This window comes from Dasypus novemcinctus, chromosome 10, assembly GCF_030445035.2.
Source record: "Dasypus novemcinctus isolate mDasNov1 chromosome 10, mDasNov1.1.hap2, whole genome shotgun sequence".
NCBI classification, from domain to species: domain Eukaryota; kingdom Metazoa; phylum Chordata; class Mammalia; order Cingulata; family Dasypodidae; genus Dasypus; species Dasypus novemcinctus.
In genome coordinates this window covers 106962820-106982705 of record NC_080682.1, presented here as the reverse complement: position 1 = coordinate 106982705, position 19886 = coordinate 106962820, and the positions used below count along the sequence as shown (strand labels likewise).

The window sequence follows — 19886 nt, the reverse complement described above, 5'->3', positions numbered from 1 at the left end:
AGACAAGGCAGACAACAATGTCCATTTGGAGTTCCCAAGGAAATCTCCCCTTGCCATAGTTTCCAAATCTCTATATATGTCACCACTCTCTGAGCTATGTTTCCAACTGCCTCCTAGAGATCCCAATTTGGATATTCCAAATATTGTTCAAACTCAATACACCCAAAATCAAACTCACTCTCTTCTCTAGCCTTACCATCAACTACTCACTCAACCAACACAACTAGAAACGTCAGTGGCATCTGTGACTTTCTTTTCCCTTTCTTCTAAGTCATAACAACATTTTTACAGAGCTTTTGCATATCCCAGCACTTCTAAACATTTCATTTACTCTTTATATCAGCCTAGTTAAACAGGGATTTTGTTATTACCCATCTTTTATAGATGGTAACTGAGGCTCAGAGTAATTTGCCTGGGATTACAGAGTTAATAAATGGCTAAAACTGCTACTTAAATCCAGACCTTCTATCTCCAAATTGCCTTATGTTCTATTATTTGATAATCAGTTTTACTCCTAAACTGTCCCTGAGATCTAACTCTTCCATCTATACTCACTATCATTGCCTTACCATAATCTTAGATTCTCATCTCCTGCCTGGACTATGGCAATATCTGTTTACTGGTCTTGCTCTCTCCAGGCTTTTTTCCATCCAAACCCCCTCCATTCTACCAAGAATTATCTCTCCAACTTCCCTTGCTTAATTGTTGATGACTTCAGGATGAAATCTAAACACCTCAGTGTGATACAATAATAACCCTGACAAACCAGGGCTAACCTTCTTTCATACATGAACTCCTTAAACTCTAGACACAGCCAAGCTACTTTCTACTCTCCACATGTACTACAGTCTCTCAAAACCTCTATGCTTTTGAACATGCTACTCCCTTTGCTAAAATTCCCCTGCCCCTCTCTGTCTATAAAATACCCTTAGGTCTTTCCAGGTCATCTTAAATGTCACTTTTTCTGCAAAGGTTTCCAAATACCTTTTCCCATTTTGCCTGTGTCCATTCACTTATTTTCATTTTATTTTGGAGTTTCTAGTTAGAGTCTTTTGTTTTACATGTGGAGTCTCTTTTAGATGTGCCCTTTGCATGCAAACATATTAGAAAGGTTTTGCCTCATGATTCAATATGAAAGTCTTTCTTTCCATAGGTAGCAACTAATCACACTGAACTGTAACTCTTAATTAGAAAGTCCATCTTCTGCTTTAGACAATAAACTCTGAGTGTCTAATAAACTCTTGTCTTCCTAAATAACTCCCAATAACATCATATAGCAGGTAAACAAAAAAATATAATCTAACAATTTACTGGTTAGCTAATGATAAAATGATATCAAAGTGAGTTGTAAACATAGGCATGCAAGGCACCACATAGCTCAGAGTACCCTGCATTCCTTAAAAGCCTTTTTATTCTCTCGGCTGATAAGCACATACAAACAATAGGCTATGTTTCCTAATGATTAGTCTTTGAAGGGCAATTTTCAGTATGAACTTTCAATTTTGTACGGTATCATTCCTTAGAGAACCCTGTTGCACCCAATTTTAACTGGAGAAACTTTACAGCATTAACCCATTAGTGAATTTTATAAGATATTCTCTTCATAATTTTTACAAAAAAGAAAAAATTTTGATACCAACAGACATGAAAATTGGCAATTTCTGTCTATTTAGGCCACTCTATATCTTCTTCATAATCAATTCAGTAGGAGGGTATTCAAATCCCATCTCTACTACTTTTATTTTTTCTGAGCCGCAGTTTTCCTCAAAACTTCCTATAAAATAAAGATTGCTTCATCCATCACATAGATTATGGCAAGCCATTAAAAGCACCTAGCATATTATTTAACAAAGAGTAGATGTTCAACAAAAGGTAGATTTTGTTTGTATTAATTTAAATACTATTAATCATTTAAGAAGAAACATCAGTATTATAATAGATGTATACCAAGTTCTTTTTAACTATTGCAAAATAGATTATATTACAAATAAAGAAATAATTGTTCAGACAGAAGATGCTCCACTCCTTTACACTTCTACCCCTATAAAATCTAGAACCATATGATAGGAAAATATTTACCTCACATCTTTCACCTTGGATAAAAGCAAGCCCATAGCATTATCGATTCCTAATATGATACAAATTACATACAAATAAAATCTCTGAAGTGAAATCTAGAAAAACGTTGTGCCTAAGAAAATTTAAAGAATGGTAATACCCAGAGTTGGCAAGGGTACAAGGAAATTAGTTTAGTATGCTTATGTACTGATGGTGGGAGCTTTCTGGAGGGCAATTCAGTAATAAAATATTAATGCCAAAAACCTTAAAAAGGACACTTCCTTTGACCTGGTCATATACTTATATAATTTATTCTAAGGAACTAATGAGAAGTGGATTTCATCACAGTGGTATTTAAAACTGCAAAACCTTGAGAGGAGATCAATTAAATAAAATTAGTTACATTCTATAGTCAAGAACACTAAGAGACCGTTAAGTATAATGATGTGGACTGACATGGAAAGACAGTCATGATTTATAGTTAACTAGAAAAAGGTTATAGAACCACATGTATACTGGGTTGCATTTTCTGAAAAGAAAAATTGCAATGTGTATGTGTGTATGTGTGTGCATAAAGAAGCCTGGAAGGCTATTTACCAAAATATTTATAAGGATCTCTAAGTTGTAGGCTTACAAGTAATTTTTACTTTCTGTTTTATAATTTTTGGTATGACTAGAATTGTTCTAACCATTCACATGATATTACTTGTATCATAACAAACACTGTGCCTATTTCATTCCATTCTTAGAAAATAAGAGATTATAATCTGTTTCTAGAATAAATCTTTTCCTCCCTACGGAAATTGAATTTGAAAAACATTTACCAAACACCTATAATGTTCAAGGCACTAGAGCAGATTTTAAAATGGGCAAGACACAGTTCCAACCCTCAACAAACTTACAATCTAATAGAGAAAAATATAAGCACATGAATAATTGTAACATTTGGGAGAATAAAATAAATTCTGTAAACATTAAGAACTCTATGGGCAGGGTGGAGGAGGGAATGACGGGAGTTGAGAAATCAGTGAGGAATTCCTAAATGTTTCATTAAGATGACACCTTTTTAACTGGACATGGAGAGATGAGTAGCCTTTCAACAGAAGGTAAACCGGGTGACATCTGAATGAGATGAAAGTGCAAAAGCAAAGACCCCGAGGAGGGAAAGCACAGAGTACATATCTGAGGGAAAGCAAACAGCTCTGTTCCCTAGAGTTTTGGGGTATAAAGCAAGGATGGAAAGATAAGCTAGAATCATACTAAGGAAGGCCTTGAATGTTAGGATGAAGAGTTTTCATTTAATTCTACAGGTAATGGGAAGTCACTGGGGATTTTTTGGGCAAGAGAGTGAAATGATCAATTAAGCTCTAATTCCCTGGATAAAATGATAATCCTTAAAGTGGATTTCCACTGAAACCTCTTGAACTTCTTCTGGGTCTCAATTTGAATGTAGCCTTGGTTAAACAAAATGAAATAATTTGCGCAATACCTAAAACTCAAAGACATATTTAATACAAAATCAAAACCATTTAAAAAGTCCTCAACAATATAAAAACAAAAAAAGGCAAAATCCCAACAATCTAAATCTTGAAATGCTCATAGATTTGATTTTATTCAATGTTGTTTTTTAAATTTTTTTAATTTTTATTTTTTAGTAGGTACTGGGGATTGAACCCAGGACTTTGTATGTAAGAGGCAGGTGCTCAACCACTGAGTTATACCCATTCCCTCAGTGTGTTTTTACATAGAAATGTTTACAAAACTGACTATTACAAATTTGAGAATGGGTATCTCTTGATTCTTTTTAAGATTAAAGTTAGCTTGATGCACCTGATTTCTATTTCAAATATGGTGGTGGCAAAAGAAAAAATAACTGGAATAATTTCTCTATCTTGACATGAATTAATAGTAGAGAGCTCATTTTCTACAGGAAACCTGTATCTGGCAAGGCCTGTATCTGGCAAGGCCAGGAGTGGCAACCTCTTTCTACAGGGGAACCAAGGTAGAGGCTGAGGAATCTCTGACTTGACTGGTTTGTTCAACAAAGAAGGTCCTTCCAGGTTGTTTTGCCTGCGAGACCACGACCATAGCTGGGGCTACTAGCCAAAGATGTATTACATGACTAAGACTATCATATACTTTATTCTTGCCTTTCTAGCTATATTTTTAGTATCCTCTTCAGTCAGTAGCAGTCTTTTACCTGGTCCAAAAATACAAAGCATTAATGAGTATACAAGCACTTCATGCTTATTAAACTGAATCTTTTAGAAAATTAAAACCCTGTAAAGTTCAAGGTGTTTTAATAATAAACAATAATTGTTATTATTAGAAATGAAATCTGAAAGCCCCACATGCATGTGGCAATCAGCAAATATTACTGATCCAAGAAAGCTCAAATAATTTCAGTTTGGGAAGTTCAGGAAAAAATATCTTTGCAAATAGTAAACCAGAAACAAAGAAGAATTAAGTAGCTTGTCCAAAGCCATTCAGTTTGTCAGAGTGCTGGGACCTGTCTAAAGAGGCAGACTTTTAGTCCAGTGATTTTTTTTGCTACACTGCTATGTTGCCTATCTTTATAAATAATAAAATTTATAAATAATGAAATAATAACTCTGGCTAATTAAAAAATATTAACAAACCTGAATCAACAAAATATTTAAAAGTATATGACTCTAAAGACACATTCAGTGCACACAAGTGTTACCAGATGTCCAGTATGGCAAACTAAAGAAATAAATCTCAATTGTAATAATTTGAGTGTAATCAGTGGATCTTCCAAGTGTTTTATTATGTTATATATATCTCTTACAACCTTGTATGGTGAGTTGCTTCATAAATAAATAATGAAAAAAAAAGCACTTCAGGCAAGATTTGGCCCAATTAAAAGTCAAATTAGATTAAGTTTAGACTAAGAATCTAATCTAATATTGAAGATCTACCTTATATCTAGCACTGTTTCTTAAGGCATTATAAAGAATAAGGAGAAGTAAAATACAAGCCTTAAGGAAAACTAGTTGAAGTTATACAACGTATGAAAATTAAAAGTCAAAAAACAGCACAAGAATCAAAATGACTATATATATATATATATATATATAAATTATCACTAGTAGTGTACTATACTAAGGTTTTTCCTCTCATTCACCTTTCTTCCCACTGTTCCCTTAATTTTTCCACACAGATTTCACTGTCCCATTCATAAATTATTTTTTCCAGCTCTCACCTAGACCCTAAACTTTTTACTACTCTTAAAATTGTGCTGTCAAGGAGTATTACTGGTCACCAACATAGGAGTTTTAGATCCATGTCACCTGGGCTACCTGCTGATTCTGAGGCAGATGTCCATCAAAATGGTGATCTACTTACACGTTCCAGATTTGTTTTCAGTGCTAATGGCTCATCTCTTTTTTTCTGTTCATCCATTTTCCTTTTCCCTATTTCTGTATCCTCTGGTAACAGCTTGTGGATCTGATCTTCTGAGGTTTTCTCCTCTTGTAACTTTTCTTCTCTCAACTAAAAATACAAATTACACCAATACAGAAGAGTTTTAGGCAACTCTAGACTTAGAAAAACATCATTTACCTAAGAGTCTATTAAAACAAAGAGATCACATGGCAGTTTGGAGACTATTTTTCTTATCAGATATAAAGTCCTCTTGACTTTTAAGTAAGTCTGCTTTTACTCAGCTCCTGCCAAACATACACTTCATAGCTTAAGATTTAACTGCTCTGCATTCTTGAGCAATATGAAACCATGAAAGCTAAGATAATACACATAATCAAAAAAATAAGCTTTATCACTTACCAAAAAAGGCTGAACCTAAAAGCTTTCCTTATTCCCATAAGCCAGACATAACTGCATTGGCCCAGGAGAAGCAGAGATGAAGTACACAGAGAGCACGAGAAACTGGGGTTAGGCAAGGCAGGTCTTTATGCCTTGTTGGCAACATAAAAAATGATTTATCATAGTCCCAATGCCCTACATGTTATACTATTATCCTGTGGTTCAGAGTAGCTCAATATGCATGGTCTATGAAGAAATTAAAGGCAGAGGCATATGTTCTTCATTTGGGGGAGGTGGCATGGTTTTACAAAAATAGCATGGACTTTGGAATAAAAACCCAGGTTCCAGTGGTTCTGTCACTCACCAGTTGTATAATCTTGGGCAAATGATTCACTTACCTACAAATTAGGGATAATGCTATTTACTTTGCAGATACATTGTAAGGAGAGAATGAGATAATATAAAGCACAGTGTCTTCCTGTGCACTTTCAGTTCACTATGTTTTCCCTTTCCTTATCTCTTTTTTTTTTAAAGATTTATTTATTTATTTATTTCTCTCCCCTTCCTCCCCACCTCGGTTGTCTGTTCTCTGTGTCTATTTGCTGCGTCGTCTTTGTCCACTTCTGTTGTTGTCAGCAGCACGGGAATCTGTGTTTCTTTTTGTTGCATCATCTTGTGTCAGCTCTCGTGTGTGCGGTGCCATTCCTGGGCAGACTGCACATTCTTTCGCGCTGGGCGGCTCTCCTTACGGGTGCACTCCTTGCACGTGGGGCTCCCGTACGCGGGGAACACCCCTGCGTGGCAGGGCACTCCTTGCGGGCATCAGCACTGTGCATGGGCCAGCTCCACACGGGTCAAGGAGGCCCAGGGTTTGAACCACAGACCTCCCATGACCACATGGGACGCCCTAACCACTGGGCCAAGTCCACCGCCTCCTTATCTCTTTTCTTCCCTTTTCACATCACAGAGTTTTAATAAAATGTAAATGAGTTAATGTATATCAAAGCCATTATAGACTATTAATATTTTAAATCAGTCTTGCTAAAAAAAAAAAAATAGGCTAAAGAGCAAGTAGTGTCTTTTTGATTGAATGGAGTCCCAAGGCCAAAGTCAACAATAATGCTAAACAACCATAAAGCCTTAGTTGTATCTTCCCAATTTCTACAAGTTTGATTCATGTAAGCCTGAACTAGACTTTAACACAATGAGTCTAATTCAAGAGATTATGAATATGCAAAGAACACCATATACAATGTGCTACGCCAGAAGATTTAAATGACATAATCTATTCCAAACTCTGCCCACCTCAAAGAAGAACACAAGAGGGAGAAAAGCAAAACCATAGCCAGGGAGAAAGCAAACCTGAGGTCTGCCCTAACTACCCACATAAAAGAATCAAGGCCTTTTGAATATCTTAGATGAGAAAGTCTTGTTCAACAACTTGGCTACAAGCTACCTAAAAGGGCATTTCATTTAGAGGGACACAGAAGCAGAGAGGCACAAAAGATATCAGGTTTCAGCATCACAATAACTGCTATCATTTACTGAAATCTATGTATCACGTGCTGAGTTAAGTACTGTACATACATTATCTCACTTAACAAGAAAACTACGGTTTAAGGGTTAAGTAGTAAATTAATTCACACAGCCATACAGTTACTGAAGCTGGAATTCAAATCTAGATCTCTCAGTGATTTGCAACCAAGGGTGATTTTGTCCCCAGGGGACAGCTGGCAATGTCTGGAGACATTTTTGGTTATCACAAATGGTAAGGGGGGGGGAGTTGCTACTGGCACCTAATGGGGTAGAGGCCAGAGATGCTGCTAAAGATTCTAAATACACAGGATAGCTGCACCCGTCTGACATACACAATCTATAAAAGGATGGTACTATTCTTTAAAAATTGAATATTAAATACCCCATTTTATATATTTTAGTGTTATTTTGTTTAGTGTTTACATATTATGTACTCTGACTTTTCTAAAGTTATAGAAAGTATCCTTCTGCCTCTTAATAATTTTTATTTCAGTTTTCACTCTGACAGTGGACTACTGTTGCTGGCAAAACAGCCTTTTCATTGCAATGGTTAGTCATTACTAACAGAACATCATCTTAACAAAGCCAAGCATGTATAAAGGCGAAAACCCATAGGCCCATTTGAATCCTCACATCAATCATGCTGATGTTTTCTATGTAATGGGTTCTGTGGAAGAACTATTTTTCTTGTCCCTCTTGGTGGTTATCTATAAGGATTTGAGAACTGGGTCTCTAGAAAAAAGAGTTTTAATACCAAAAAAAAGCCTCAGGGAATGTGAGAAAGCAGCATATAAACTTTAAAGAGAAATAACAATAATTGCTGTTTATTGTATCTTCTATGTTCCAGATTCCATGCATTAAATCCTTATACACCTTATCTCACTTAATCCTTAAAAGCTCTGTTTTAATCTATTTATCATTACAGTTTTGTAGACACAAAATTAAGACTCAGTGGTTACTTCCCAAAGTCACAGAGACTGAATATTAAAGACCTTCAATTTTAGAACATGCCTCTGGCATCGGACACCAGGGTTTCTCAACCTCGGTGCTACTGGCCTACGCATAAATACTTCACTAGGGAGCAGAGGCAAGAACAGGCGGCGTAACAGGGAAAGATGGAGCGCCTATACAAAGGGTGTAATGGTTGGCTCAAGCTACAGAATGAGAAACTATGGAATGCATCTCAAGGCTGTCAGTCTGAGGTGAGAAAAAGGAAGCATGTATCTATTGACACCACCTTCCATTTATCAAAGTTTTATCCTTGTACTTTGGCTTGTACAACTTGAGTAAGTTTCTACTGGGGACACTGCAGCAGCTACGGCAAAAAAGTCTCAGACCTAAAGGAGGGAGGCATGCACTACGAGCCTGAATAAGGAAATCTCAGGTGCAACAAAGCGAGATTACCCACTACGGTAATGGAATGGCTTTTTACTGTTTCCATTTCCAGACGCTAATTAGTAGAGAGAGAAAAACTATGGACTTTTATATATTAACCTCATACTCAGTTGCACTACCAAGAATATTGTGCAAATTTTTTTTAGGAACAAAACTTTATCTGCCCACTAATTTTTTAAAATTAAAGTTTAATATACACACAGAAAAGTATACAAATCATAATTGTTCTGTAGGATGAATTACACAAAAGAGCTCATCCCTGTAACCACCACCCAGATAAGAAACGGTATGCTACTCGTAAATAGCTCAGAGCCCCCTTCTGCCTACTCCTCAACCAAAGATAACCATGACATTGGCTTCTAAAACCACAAAACTTTTACCCGTTTCTGAACTTAGTATGTGGAATCATAAATATATATCTATGTCTTCACTCAACATTCTATTAGTGAGATTCATGTTCGGAATAATTGGTTTCTTCTCATTGTTCTCATAATATTCAATTGTCTGACTATAAAACAATTTAACACATTTTATTGTTGATGGATATCTCAATAGTTTCTCATGTTTGGCTATTTACAAATGAGCTGCTATGAACATTCTTGAATATGTATCCTGGTATACATACTGCTCTGTTTCTAGAAGAGAAACTGTTGAGTCCTAAGTTATGGGTATGTTCTACCTTAACTGATAATACCAAATTTAGTAGATGCTCCAAACTGGTTGTACAAATTACTCCCACAGTGGTGTAGAATGACAGTTGCTGCCAGCCTTGCAAGCACTTAATACTAGTTGTATATTTTAGCCATTCCAGTGAGGGCACATTGGTATCCGTGTCTCTGATAACTAAAGATGTTGAGCACCTTTTCATGTTTATTGACTATTCAAAAATCCTTTTATAAATTGACTGTTCACATCTTTGCCCTTTCTATCTTTTAGATATTTGATTTGTTTTCCCTAGTTAGACCATAAACCAGAGAAACCATAAATTCCTAGATAAGGCAATACCCCTCACCTCCATCCTGTAAGTGCATTTCAAAGCATATGTGCATATTCCTAAGCATGATAGTTATCTGTACTAGGACCACTCCTACTACATATCAGGGATTTCAAAAACACATATATATGATCTTGCACATCGGGACACAGCTCTATGCCTCCTTGGTCTTACCCTAGACGACCACCTGTAGCCTAGCACGCAGCACAGAGCGCTATGCTGAACATCCGGCAGCCACCCAGGCCAGCTTCCCAGCCTGTAAGTTCCTAATAAACTATTATTTTGTTAAATGCAGTGGCCTACTTTGTTTTTCAGTCTTAAGTGTCCGTCAGAATGTGGTGGAATGCATTCTGTAGGTTCATGGCCAGACACCAGTAATTTGTAGGAATTCTTTGTATTTTTTAGATATGAGGTAATTGTTAGGGAAAAAATATATAAACATATTGTATGCGTATGTGTGTATTTATATACTTTTTTTTCTCCCATATATTATCTTGCCTTTTTCATTCTATTAAAGATGTCTTTTGATGACAGAAAGTTCCAGTTTCTAATGCAATCTAATTTATCAATCTTTTACTTTAAGGTTAGTGCTTTTTATATCTCATTTAAGAAATTGTGCATGTCCCAAAGTCATGAAAATATTCTCTCATGTTATCTCAAAGGAGCTTTTTATTTGGCCTTTCTCATTTAGATCTTTAATCCCCTTAGAGTTGACTTTTAAAATCAACTGTTTTAGCGTATAATCTGCATATGATGAAATGTATATGGAATGAATAGTTTAATGAATGTTGACTCATACACACACACATTTCTATATGTCCATCCATGTAACCATCTCCCTAAGCAAGATATAGAACATTTTCACCACCCCAGAAAAGTCCTTTCATGCACATTTGCAATCTAACTTCTATCCCACTCAACCCCAGGCAACAACTAATCTGATTACTATGATTATAGATTAGTTCTGCCTGTTAAAATATCATGCAATATATATTCTATTGTGCTTGTCTCCATTCATTAACATGATATTTTTTATATTCACCTATGTTACTGAGTTTATTACTAGGACATTCCTTCTTAGGAATGAGTTATATTCTAGTGTATGAATATACCACAATTTATTTATCCATTCATTCTTAGACATTTGGGTTATATTAACTTTGAGCTATTTTGAGTAAAGTGGTTATAAACATTCATGCCTTTTGTAGACAGATGTTTTTGTTTCTCTTGGCTAAATATAATAACTATGAGTGGAATTACTCGGACACATAGCAAATGTGTGTTTAAATTTATAAAGTAATTGTCAAAATGTTTCCCATCATAACCATACCATCATACACTCCCACTAACAATGTATGAGAGTTCTAGCTGATTCACATTCTCACCAACACTTGGAACTGTCAGTCTATTAACTTTAGCCATTCTAATGAGTATGAGCTGATATCTCATTGTGGTTTTAATTAGTATTTCCCTGCTGACTAAATAAGTTGTGTAACTTTTCATGAGCTTTGCAGCCTAACTTCTTTTGTGCAGTGTCTGTTCAAACTTTTGGCCTCTTTTTTAACCTTATTATTAGATGCATGAGTTCTTTATATATTCTTAATACAAGTCCACTATTAGTTATATTTTTTAGAACATTTTTCCCAGTCTTTGCCTTGCCTTTTCTTTGTAGTTACTACAGGGCTTAAATTTAACATCCTAAATCTGTAACAATCTCATTCACTTTGATAACTTCAATAGTATATACAAACATGTTCCTATCTTCCCCTAGCTTTATGTACTTCCTGTCACAGGTTACATGTTTATACATTGAGTCCAAAACCAATGATTTCTCATTACATTTTATGCATTTGCCTTTTAGATCCTGTAGGAAGTAAAAAGTGCAATTATAAAACAAAATTACAATAGTATTGGTGTTTATATTTACCTATGTCATTACTCCTGCCAGAGATCTTTATTTTTTCACATGGTTTGGATCCATTTTCTCTTGTCCTTTCCTTTCAACTTGCAGAAATCCCTTTAGCATCTCATGTCATATAGGGCCACCACAGTGGTGATTAACTCCTTCAGCTTTGGTTTATCTGGGAAGGCTGCCATCTCTCCCTAATTTTTTTTGGTGGGGGAGCTTAAACAGTGGAAATATATTAGTTTACAATTGGAGGCCAGGACAATGTCCAAATCAAGGCATCATCTAAATGATGCTTTCTTCCCAAAGACTGGCTCCTGGAAATCTGTGGCTCCTTTGCCATATGGCAAGACCCATGGCAGCAACTGCTGATCTCTCCCTTCTATTCCAGATATTGTTGCTTTCAGCTTCTTGCTTCCATGGTTCTCCTCTGTCTGAATTTCATTCTCTTATAAAGTACTCCTGCAACAGATTAAGACCCATAATGAATGAGGTGGGTCATGTCTTAACTGAAGTAGCCTCATCAAAAGGAATGGATTAGACTTAAGAACATGTCTTTCTGGGGTATATACAACTTTCTCTCTCATTTTCGAAAAACAGTTTTGTCAGGTATAGAATCCTTGGTGGCAATTTTTTGCTTTCAGCACTTTAAATATGCCATCCTACTGCCTATTTGCCTCCATGGTTTCCAGCGAAAAATTAGCACTTAATCTTATTGAGACACACTTGCATAGAACACCTTGCTTCTCTCTTGAGGCTTTCAGAATTTACTTTATCTTTGGCACCTGACAGTTTGATTATAATATGTCACGGTGTCTGTCTATTTGGGTTTATCCTGTTTGGAGTTCATGGAGTGTCTTGGATATGTACATTCCTGTCTTTTGTTTAATTTGGGAAGTTTTCAGTCATTATTTCTTCAAATAGTCTTTTTGCCCCTTTCTCTCTTCTCCATCTGGGACTGCCACAACATGTGTACTGGTATGCTTGACTTGTATCCCACAGGTTCCTCAGGCTCTGTTTACTTCCCTTTTATCTTTCTTCTTTTACTTCTCACAGGATGATTCCAATTATCTTATCCTCAAGTTCACTGAGTCTTTCTTCTGCCAACTTCAATATGCTGTTGAATCAAGGTAAGTAATTTTTCTTTTTTGTTCCTTTTCATAATCTCTCAATTGATAATCTGTGTTCATCTATAAGTTTCCTGATTTCCTTTAGTTCTTTGTCCATGTTTTCCTTGAGTTCTTTGAGCATATTTAGGACAATTTTTTTTTTTAAGTCTGACTGGAATGTCACAGGTCTGATTCTTCTCATTATGATTTTTAATGCTTTAATCTTCTCCTTTGCTTAAGTCATCACTTCACGTTTCTTTATATGTTGTGTAACTTTTGTAGAAACCTGGACGTTTTGATATTTTAATATGTTAGGGCTGGAATTTAGACTCTGAATCATCTGTTCCTTAAGCTTGTAGCTATCTAGTATTATGACAAAGCTTTCCTTGACTACAAGGAGCTAGCAAAATAAAATTAAAAAACAAACCAAAAAAAAAACCATTCCCCAGTCTTTGGAGATTGGCCTGTGCAAGTGCTCTCCTTCAGAATTTATCCATAAAATGAGTTTAAGGAACAGCTCAAGGCAAAGGTTTAGGGGCCTCCCTGGCCCTTTCTGCACATGTATCTTGTCTCAGGCATATGCACAGTTCTAGGCATTCCCCCATTTACACAGATAAGAATGTCCCCTCTCCCTTAAAAAACCATTTCCTCATTGTCCTGGAACTATATGTCCCACAGTCAGCAATCCCTTGCCCCAGGCAGCCACAACTTCACTACTCTCCCATAGCATTCTATAAGAAAGCCCTGTGAGCTGTCTTCAAAGCAGGAAAAATTCTGGGACATCCACACTGCAATGAGTGTCCTAATTCAGTCCTGCAGGCCCCCACCAGGCATACATCTCCTAGTATATATATGAAGGCTACTCTGCTGCCTTTGGAATTGGACCAGGGACCTACACTGAGACCACAGGCCAGTTCCACACCAAGCCATTAAGTGGGTGGGGAGGGGTCAACAAGGGTACTGGGAGACATTACCATTTTTAAGTTGCCTTTTTTCTTGACTCAGTTTTCACTCTGTTACTATAATCCTTTAACAGTTTTCTTGAACTTGTGAGAAAGATGTTTCTGAGAATCCATGCTGGTTGTTTAAGGCTTCTCATTCTTCCATCTTCATTGGGATGGAGCCTTGGTTTTGTAACCAGTTTGTTATTAGACAGATGTTTTTGAGCTTCAGCCCTCTTATAAGGACGATCTGTCCAAGGAATATGCATTGTGCATGGTCCTCCTTGTCTTTTCAGGGCCTGTGTCTTGTCCTGGGCTTGTGCTTGTTCATTGTTTTGGAGTCCTCTTGTTTACAGTGGTTTGAATGCCCCCTCTATTTCCCAGGGGACAGACCTCCTTCTACCTGGTATTTAAAACAGGCAAGCCTTTGCCCTCTACTCTCCATCTCTATAGTTTTGTATACTCCTTGGTTGTCTCAAGCTGCTTTTGCTTGGAGGTGAAATTCTAGGAGGAGGGGCACGCTGGACAGGACTTTCCCAAGTCAGTTTTCCCAGATGAGACATGTTCAGGGATCCATGAAAAGGTCAGAGGCTGGCTCCAAAGTGCTCTGGGAGGGTATTAGGAAGGGTGCCAGGAGCTTCTTCCATGGCTCCCCCAAGCTGAGCTTTCTTTATCTTCCCAGCAATGCGGCCCTTGAACTTGTCCTCTGCAGTCCTGAGGAAGCATTGTCTTTAAGTGTCCCCTTCTGCTGCCTTTGTCTGGAGTGGGACAGAACAGTGGCTGCCCTTGGAGCCAGGTGCCCAGTGATTCAAAGTTGCTAATCAAAAGCCAAGACCAGTGATTGCCTGTGGACTACCCTCTTCTTGGGGAAGAGGATTTTTATGTCCCTTTCTGTCACAGTGAGCTAGTCAGGGGTTGGACTCCATGGTGGCAGCATGCCACAAGAGTAGGTGATGTGTGCCTATAACTGCCCTGTGCAGATGGAATGATTTACTGGTCCTTACAGTACTTTACCAGCGTCTTCCTCCTCTCTTCCCTGGATACTATACAGTGTTCTACTGACCTCTAACGTTTCAAAACACTTGTTTCACACAGTTCCTGCCATTTAAAGACTGAATGAAAGGACTGAATCCTGGAGCTTCCTACTCTGCCATCTTCTGACAATTTTCTTCCAAAAGCTTAAGTTGAATTTATCTGTTTTATCCTTTGTTGTTTGTGCTTGTTGTATAAAGTCTAAGAATCTACTGCCTAAAAAAAGGTCTTGGCAATATTTCCCTATGTTTTCTTCTTAGAGTTTTATAGTTTTAGATCGTATATTTAGGTCATTAAGCTTGTTTGAGTTAACTTCTGTATATGGTGTGAGGTAGGGGTTCACTCTCATTCTTTTGCATGTGGATATCTAGTTCCCCCAGAACCATTTGCTGAAAAGACTGTTTCCTCTCCATTGAGTTGACTTGGCACCTGTTTTAGTTTCCTAGCTGCTAAAACAAATAAGATACAATTGTTTCAGTTCAACCATGGGAACTTACTGACCTGCAGTTTTAAAGCTAGGAGCATCAGCAAAGCAATGCTTTCTCCCAGAAGACTGTGGCGTTTTGGGGCTGGATGCCAGCTATCCTTGGTACTTGCCTTATCACCAGCTGGTTACAAAACCAAGAAACAGACATCCCAGGAAATAAATCCCAGAGTTAATATTTTAAAATATTAAAATGTACAGTGAAAAAAAATGTACATTGTGCAATAAGAGTACAAGACAAAGAAATAGGAAATGATGGCCCATCCAAAGGAAGAGGATAAAAATACAGAAAACACCAATAAAGTGGGCATAGTGAACAAAGCCCTTAAAAATGATCTTAAAAATGCTAAAGAAGATGAAGGAAACTACAAAGAAAGAAATAATAGATAACAGGAAAACAATGAATGAACAATGAATGAATGAGAGTGTGATTAAGAGATACAAAATTTTAAAAGGAATGAAATAGAACTACTGGAGTCGAAGACCACAATAACTGAAATGAAAAATACCCCAAAAGATTTCAAAAGCAGAATGGGGCTTGCAGAAGAAAGAATCAGTGAACTTCAAGACATAAAGACAAGGCACTTGAAATGAGTCAGGCTGAGGAACAGAAAGAAAAAATAAATAATAAAAGCAATAATAGCCTAATACAGCTATGGGACATCATCAGATGGATCAATATATGTATTAAAAGAGTTTCAGAAGAAGAAGAGAGAAAGGGGCCAAAGGAATAGCCATAGAATAATGACAGAGAACTTCCCAAACTTAGCAAAAGACATGAATATGCACATCCAAGAAGCTCAACAACACCAAACAGGATAAATATGAAGGAAAATATACCCCATCATGTACTGATTACACCATCAAATGCAAAGGAGAAAAGAGAGTTCTGAAAGCTGCAAGAGGAAAACAAAGGTTTACGTACAAGGGAGTCCCAATTAGCTTGAGTGCCAATTTCTCATCAGAAACCATGGAAGCAAGAAGGCAGTGGGTTGGAATACTCAAAGAGCTGAAGGAAAACAGTAGCCAGTCAAAATTTTATATCCAGCCAACTTTCTTTTAAAAAGGAGGGAGAGATTAAGACATTCTCAGATAAACAAAAGCTGAGGGAGTTCATGACCACTAGACCTGCCCTACCAGCAATGCCAAAGGGAGTTCTTCAGACTGAAACAAAAGGACACTAAACAATGGTTCAAAGCAGTATAAAAAATAAACACATGTGGTAAAGGTAACCATTTGGGTAATTATAAATGCCACTATTATTGTACTGTATTGTATTGTTTGGTATATAACACCACTTCTTACCTCTTAAAGGTGCTAAAATACAAATGCATAAAAAGTAATGATAAACCTAGGTTTTTGGACACACAATGTGCAAAAATGTAAGTCGTAATAAGTATAAAAAATGGTGGGGGACAGATGGGTTTAGGTTGGTATCAAACCAAATATAATTGTTTTATATTTAGGATGTGAGAGTTTGAAGCTTTTTGTGAATCCCAGAAAAGATCATGTTCTTGGAGTTAATCCATTCCTGTGGCTGTGGGACTCTGATTGGAATTAATTCAGTTGGGGGCCTTTTATTTGAGTACTTCAGTGACCCAGGGTGGGTCTTGGCCCTTTTGCTTGAATCCTATATAAATGGGAGAAATATGCAGAGATAAACAGAGAAAGAGAGCCACCATTTTACCTTGCCATGTGAGAGAGGACTCCAGGATCACCTGCAAGCACAAAAAGACAGGGAAACTCAAAGAGGCTGAGAAAACAGCTGAGGCAATGAGGAGAGAGGAAAAACTGGCCATGGACTTAATTGCCCAAAGGTGAGTTCCAAGAGAATAAATCTTTAGATGATACCACCATGCGCCCACTGCTGCAATTTGGTGAGACAGCATCTTTTGATGATGCCTTAATTTGGACATATTCGCAGCCTTGGAACTGTAAGTGTCTACCCTAATAAATCCCTATTGTAAAAGCCAACCCACTTCTGATATTTTGCATTGGCAGCCTTTAGCAAATTAAAACAGAATGTTAAATTTTAACCCCATGGAAACCACAAGAAAATCATATGAAAGATATATCCAGAGAGAAATAAGAAGGCCCTCAGTATGTTAAAACACAAGAAAGCAAATAAATATAAAAGTAGGCTTTAACAGAACTGAGGGACAAAAAAAGGCATAAGACTTACTAATAGCAAGATGGCAGAATAAAGTCCTGTATTATCAGTAGTGACTTTAAATATAAATTGATTGGGAAGTGAATTTGGCTCAACTGATAGAGCATCTGCCTACCACATAGAGAGGTCCAGGGTTCAAACCCAGGGCCTCCTGACCCATTGTGGTGAGCTGGCCCACATGCAGTGCTGATGCGCACAAAGGAGTACTGTGCCATGCAGGGGTATCCCCTGTGTAGGGGAGCCCCACACACAAGGAGTGCGCCCCTCAAGGAGAGGTGTCCTGTGCAAAAAAAGTGCAGGAGTGACGCCATATACGTGGAGAGCTGATGCAGCAAGATGATGCAACAAAAAGAGACACAGATTCCCGGTGCTGCTGACAAGAATGCAAGTGGACAAAGAAGAACACACAGCAAATGGACACAGAGAGCAGGCAATTGGGGGGGGGGGGGCGGGAGGGGAAAAGGAGAGAAAAAAAAATACATATATATATAAATGGATTAAACTCTTCAATCAAAAGGCAGAGATTGGCAAAATGGGTAAAAAAGCATGACCCAACTAGAAACTATCTGCAAAGACTCATCTTAAAGTCAGATACAAGTAGGATACAAGTAGGTTGAGGGTGAAAGGATGAGAAAAAAGTTAGGTACAAGTAGGTTGAGGGTGAAAGGATGAGAAAAAAATATACCATGTAAGTAGTAACCAAAAGAGAGCTCAGGTGGCTAATGTATTAAATAGACTTCAAGTCAAAATAAGCTGCAGGAAACAAAGAGGTCATTATATACTGATAAGGGGGACAATTCAATAGGAACATGTAACAATCATAAATATATATGTATCTATCAGAAGAGGCCCAAAATATATGAAGCAAATACTGACAGATTTGTAAGTAGAAACTGACTGTTTTACATTAATTTTAGGAGACTTTAAACCACCACTTTTTTTTTTAAGGAGGCACCAGGGATTGAATCCAGTACCTCATACATGGGAAGCAGGTGCTCAGCCACCTAGCTACACCAGCTCCCAAACCCACCGCTCTTAGTAATGCATAGAACAGGGAAGTGGATGTGATTCAAGTGATAGAGCTTCCACCTACCATATGGGAGGACCTGGGTTCGATCCCTGGGGCCTCCTCATGAAAAAAAAAGAAGAGAAAGGGTGCCTGTGCGACAAGCCAGTGCCTGCATGAGAGCCCGTGTGGTGAACCAGTGCCCACACAAGTGAGTCATGCAGCAAGATGATAATGCACCAAAAAAAGAGAGACAAGGGGAGAGACAAGGTGAAAAGGAGCAGAGACCAGGAACTGAGGTGGTACAATGGACAGGGAACCTCTCTCCCCATCAGAGGTCTCCAGGATTGAATCCCAGTGAATCCTAGAGAGAAAATGAGAAGAGAAGACACAGAGAACAAAAACAGCAGGGCAGGAGGAGGGGAAGAGAGGAAAATAAATAAGTAAATCTTTAAAAAAATAAAAATAATGGATAGAACATTTAGTCACAAGATCAATAAGGATGTATAGAATTTGAATGAGGAGCAGTGTGAAGAAGAGGCGAGAACAACCCTCCGACCGACCAAAGCCCATGTGCAGCTGCATCCCCTCATCCAGCGCCCACATCCCACCGCCACCACCATGCCCAAGAGAAAGGCTGAAAGGGACGTTAAAGGAGATAAAGGATGAACCACAGAGAAGATCTGCAAGGTTATCTGCTAAACCTGCTCCTCCAAAGCCAGAACCCAAGCCTAAAAAGGCCCCTGCAAAGAAAGGAGAGAAGGTACCCAAAGGGAAAAAAGGGAAAGCTGATGCTGGCAAGGATGGGAATAACCCTGCAGAAAATGGAGATGCCAAAACAGTCCAGGCACAGAAAGCAGAAGGTGCTGGAAATGCCAAGTGAAGTGTGAGCATTTTTGATAAATGTGTACTTCTGGTGACTGGACAGTTTGAAATACTATTTTTTATCAAGTTTTATAAAAATGCAGAATTTTGATTTACTTTTTTTTTTTAAGCTATGTTGTTAGCACACAGAACACTTCATTGTTTTGGGGGGAAGGGGCAAATGTCACTAATAGACTATCTCTGAAGCTGGATTAATATGGGAGAAAACACCTTTCCCCTTAGTTTTTTGAGAGACTTCCTCTTTATTCCCAGAAGGAAATCCCTGACATTGATAAACATTATTCATCTTGGCACAGATGCCTTGCGGTGTGGAAAACTAAAATTTGTTTTTATGTCCTCATGACCTATTCTCTCTCTCTGCCTTCAGCATACACTTGACTCCCTTAACCCAGAGACCTGTTGGGGCCTGACCCAAAAAAAATTGGTTACCAGGATGTCAGGTAATCTGGACTTTCCACTGATGCCATGGATATAGCATCCCTCAAAAAAGTAGCAATTCCTTTTTTAGATTGTGGATAATTCTGCTGTTTTCATTTCATTTACTGAAAGTCAGGGTTGGCTTGTGAAAAGTTGTTAAACAACATGCT

The 19886-nt window shown here is 37.7% G+C and overlaps 1 protein-coding gene across 1 annotated transcript in view; it reads right to left on the bottom strand.

The window, feature by feature from the left end:
• RNF169 (ring finger protein 169) overlaps positions 1–19886 on the bottom strand; it is a 97035-nt gene that overhangs the window by 28935 nt on the left and 48214 nt on the right. Inside the window, exon 3 of the mRNA XM_004482657.4 lies at positions 5425–5571. Coding sequence (XP_004482714.2) covers positions 5425–5571 — 147 coding nt within the window. The remainder of the gene's footprint in view (positions 1–5424; positions 5572–19886) is intronic.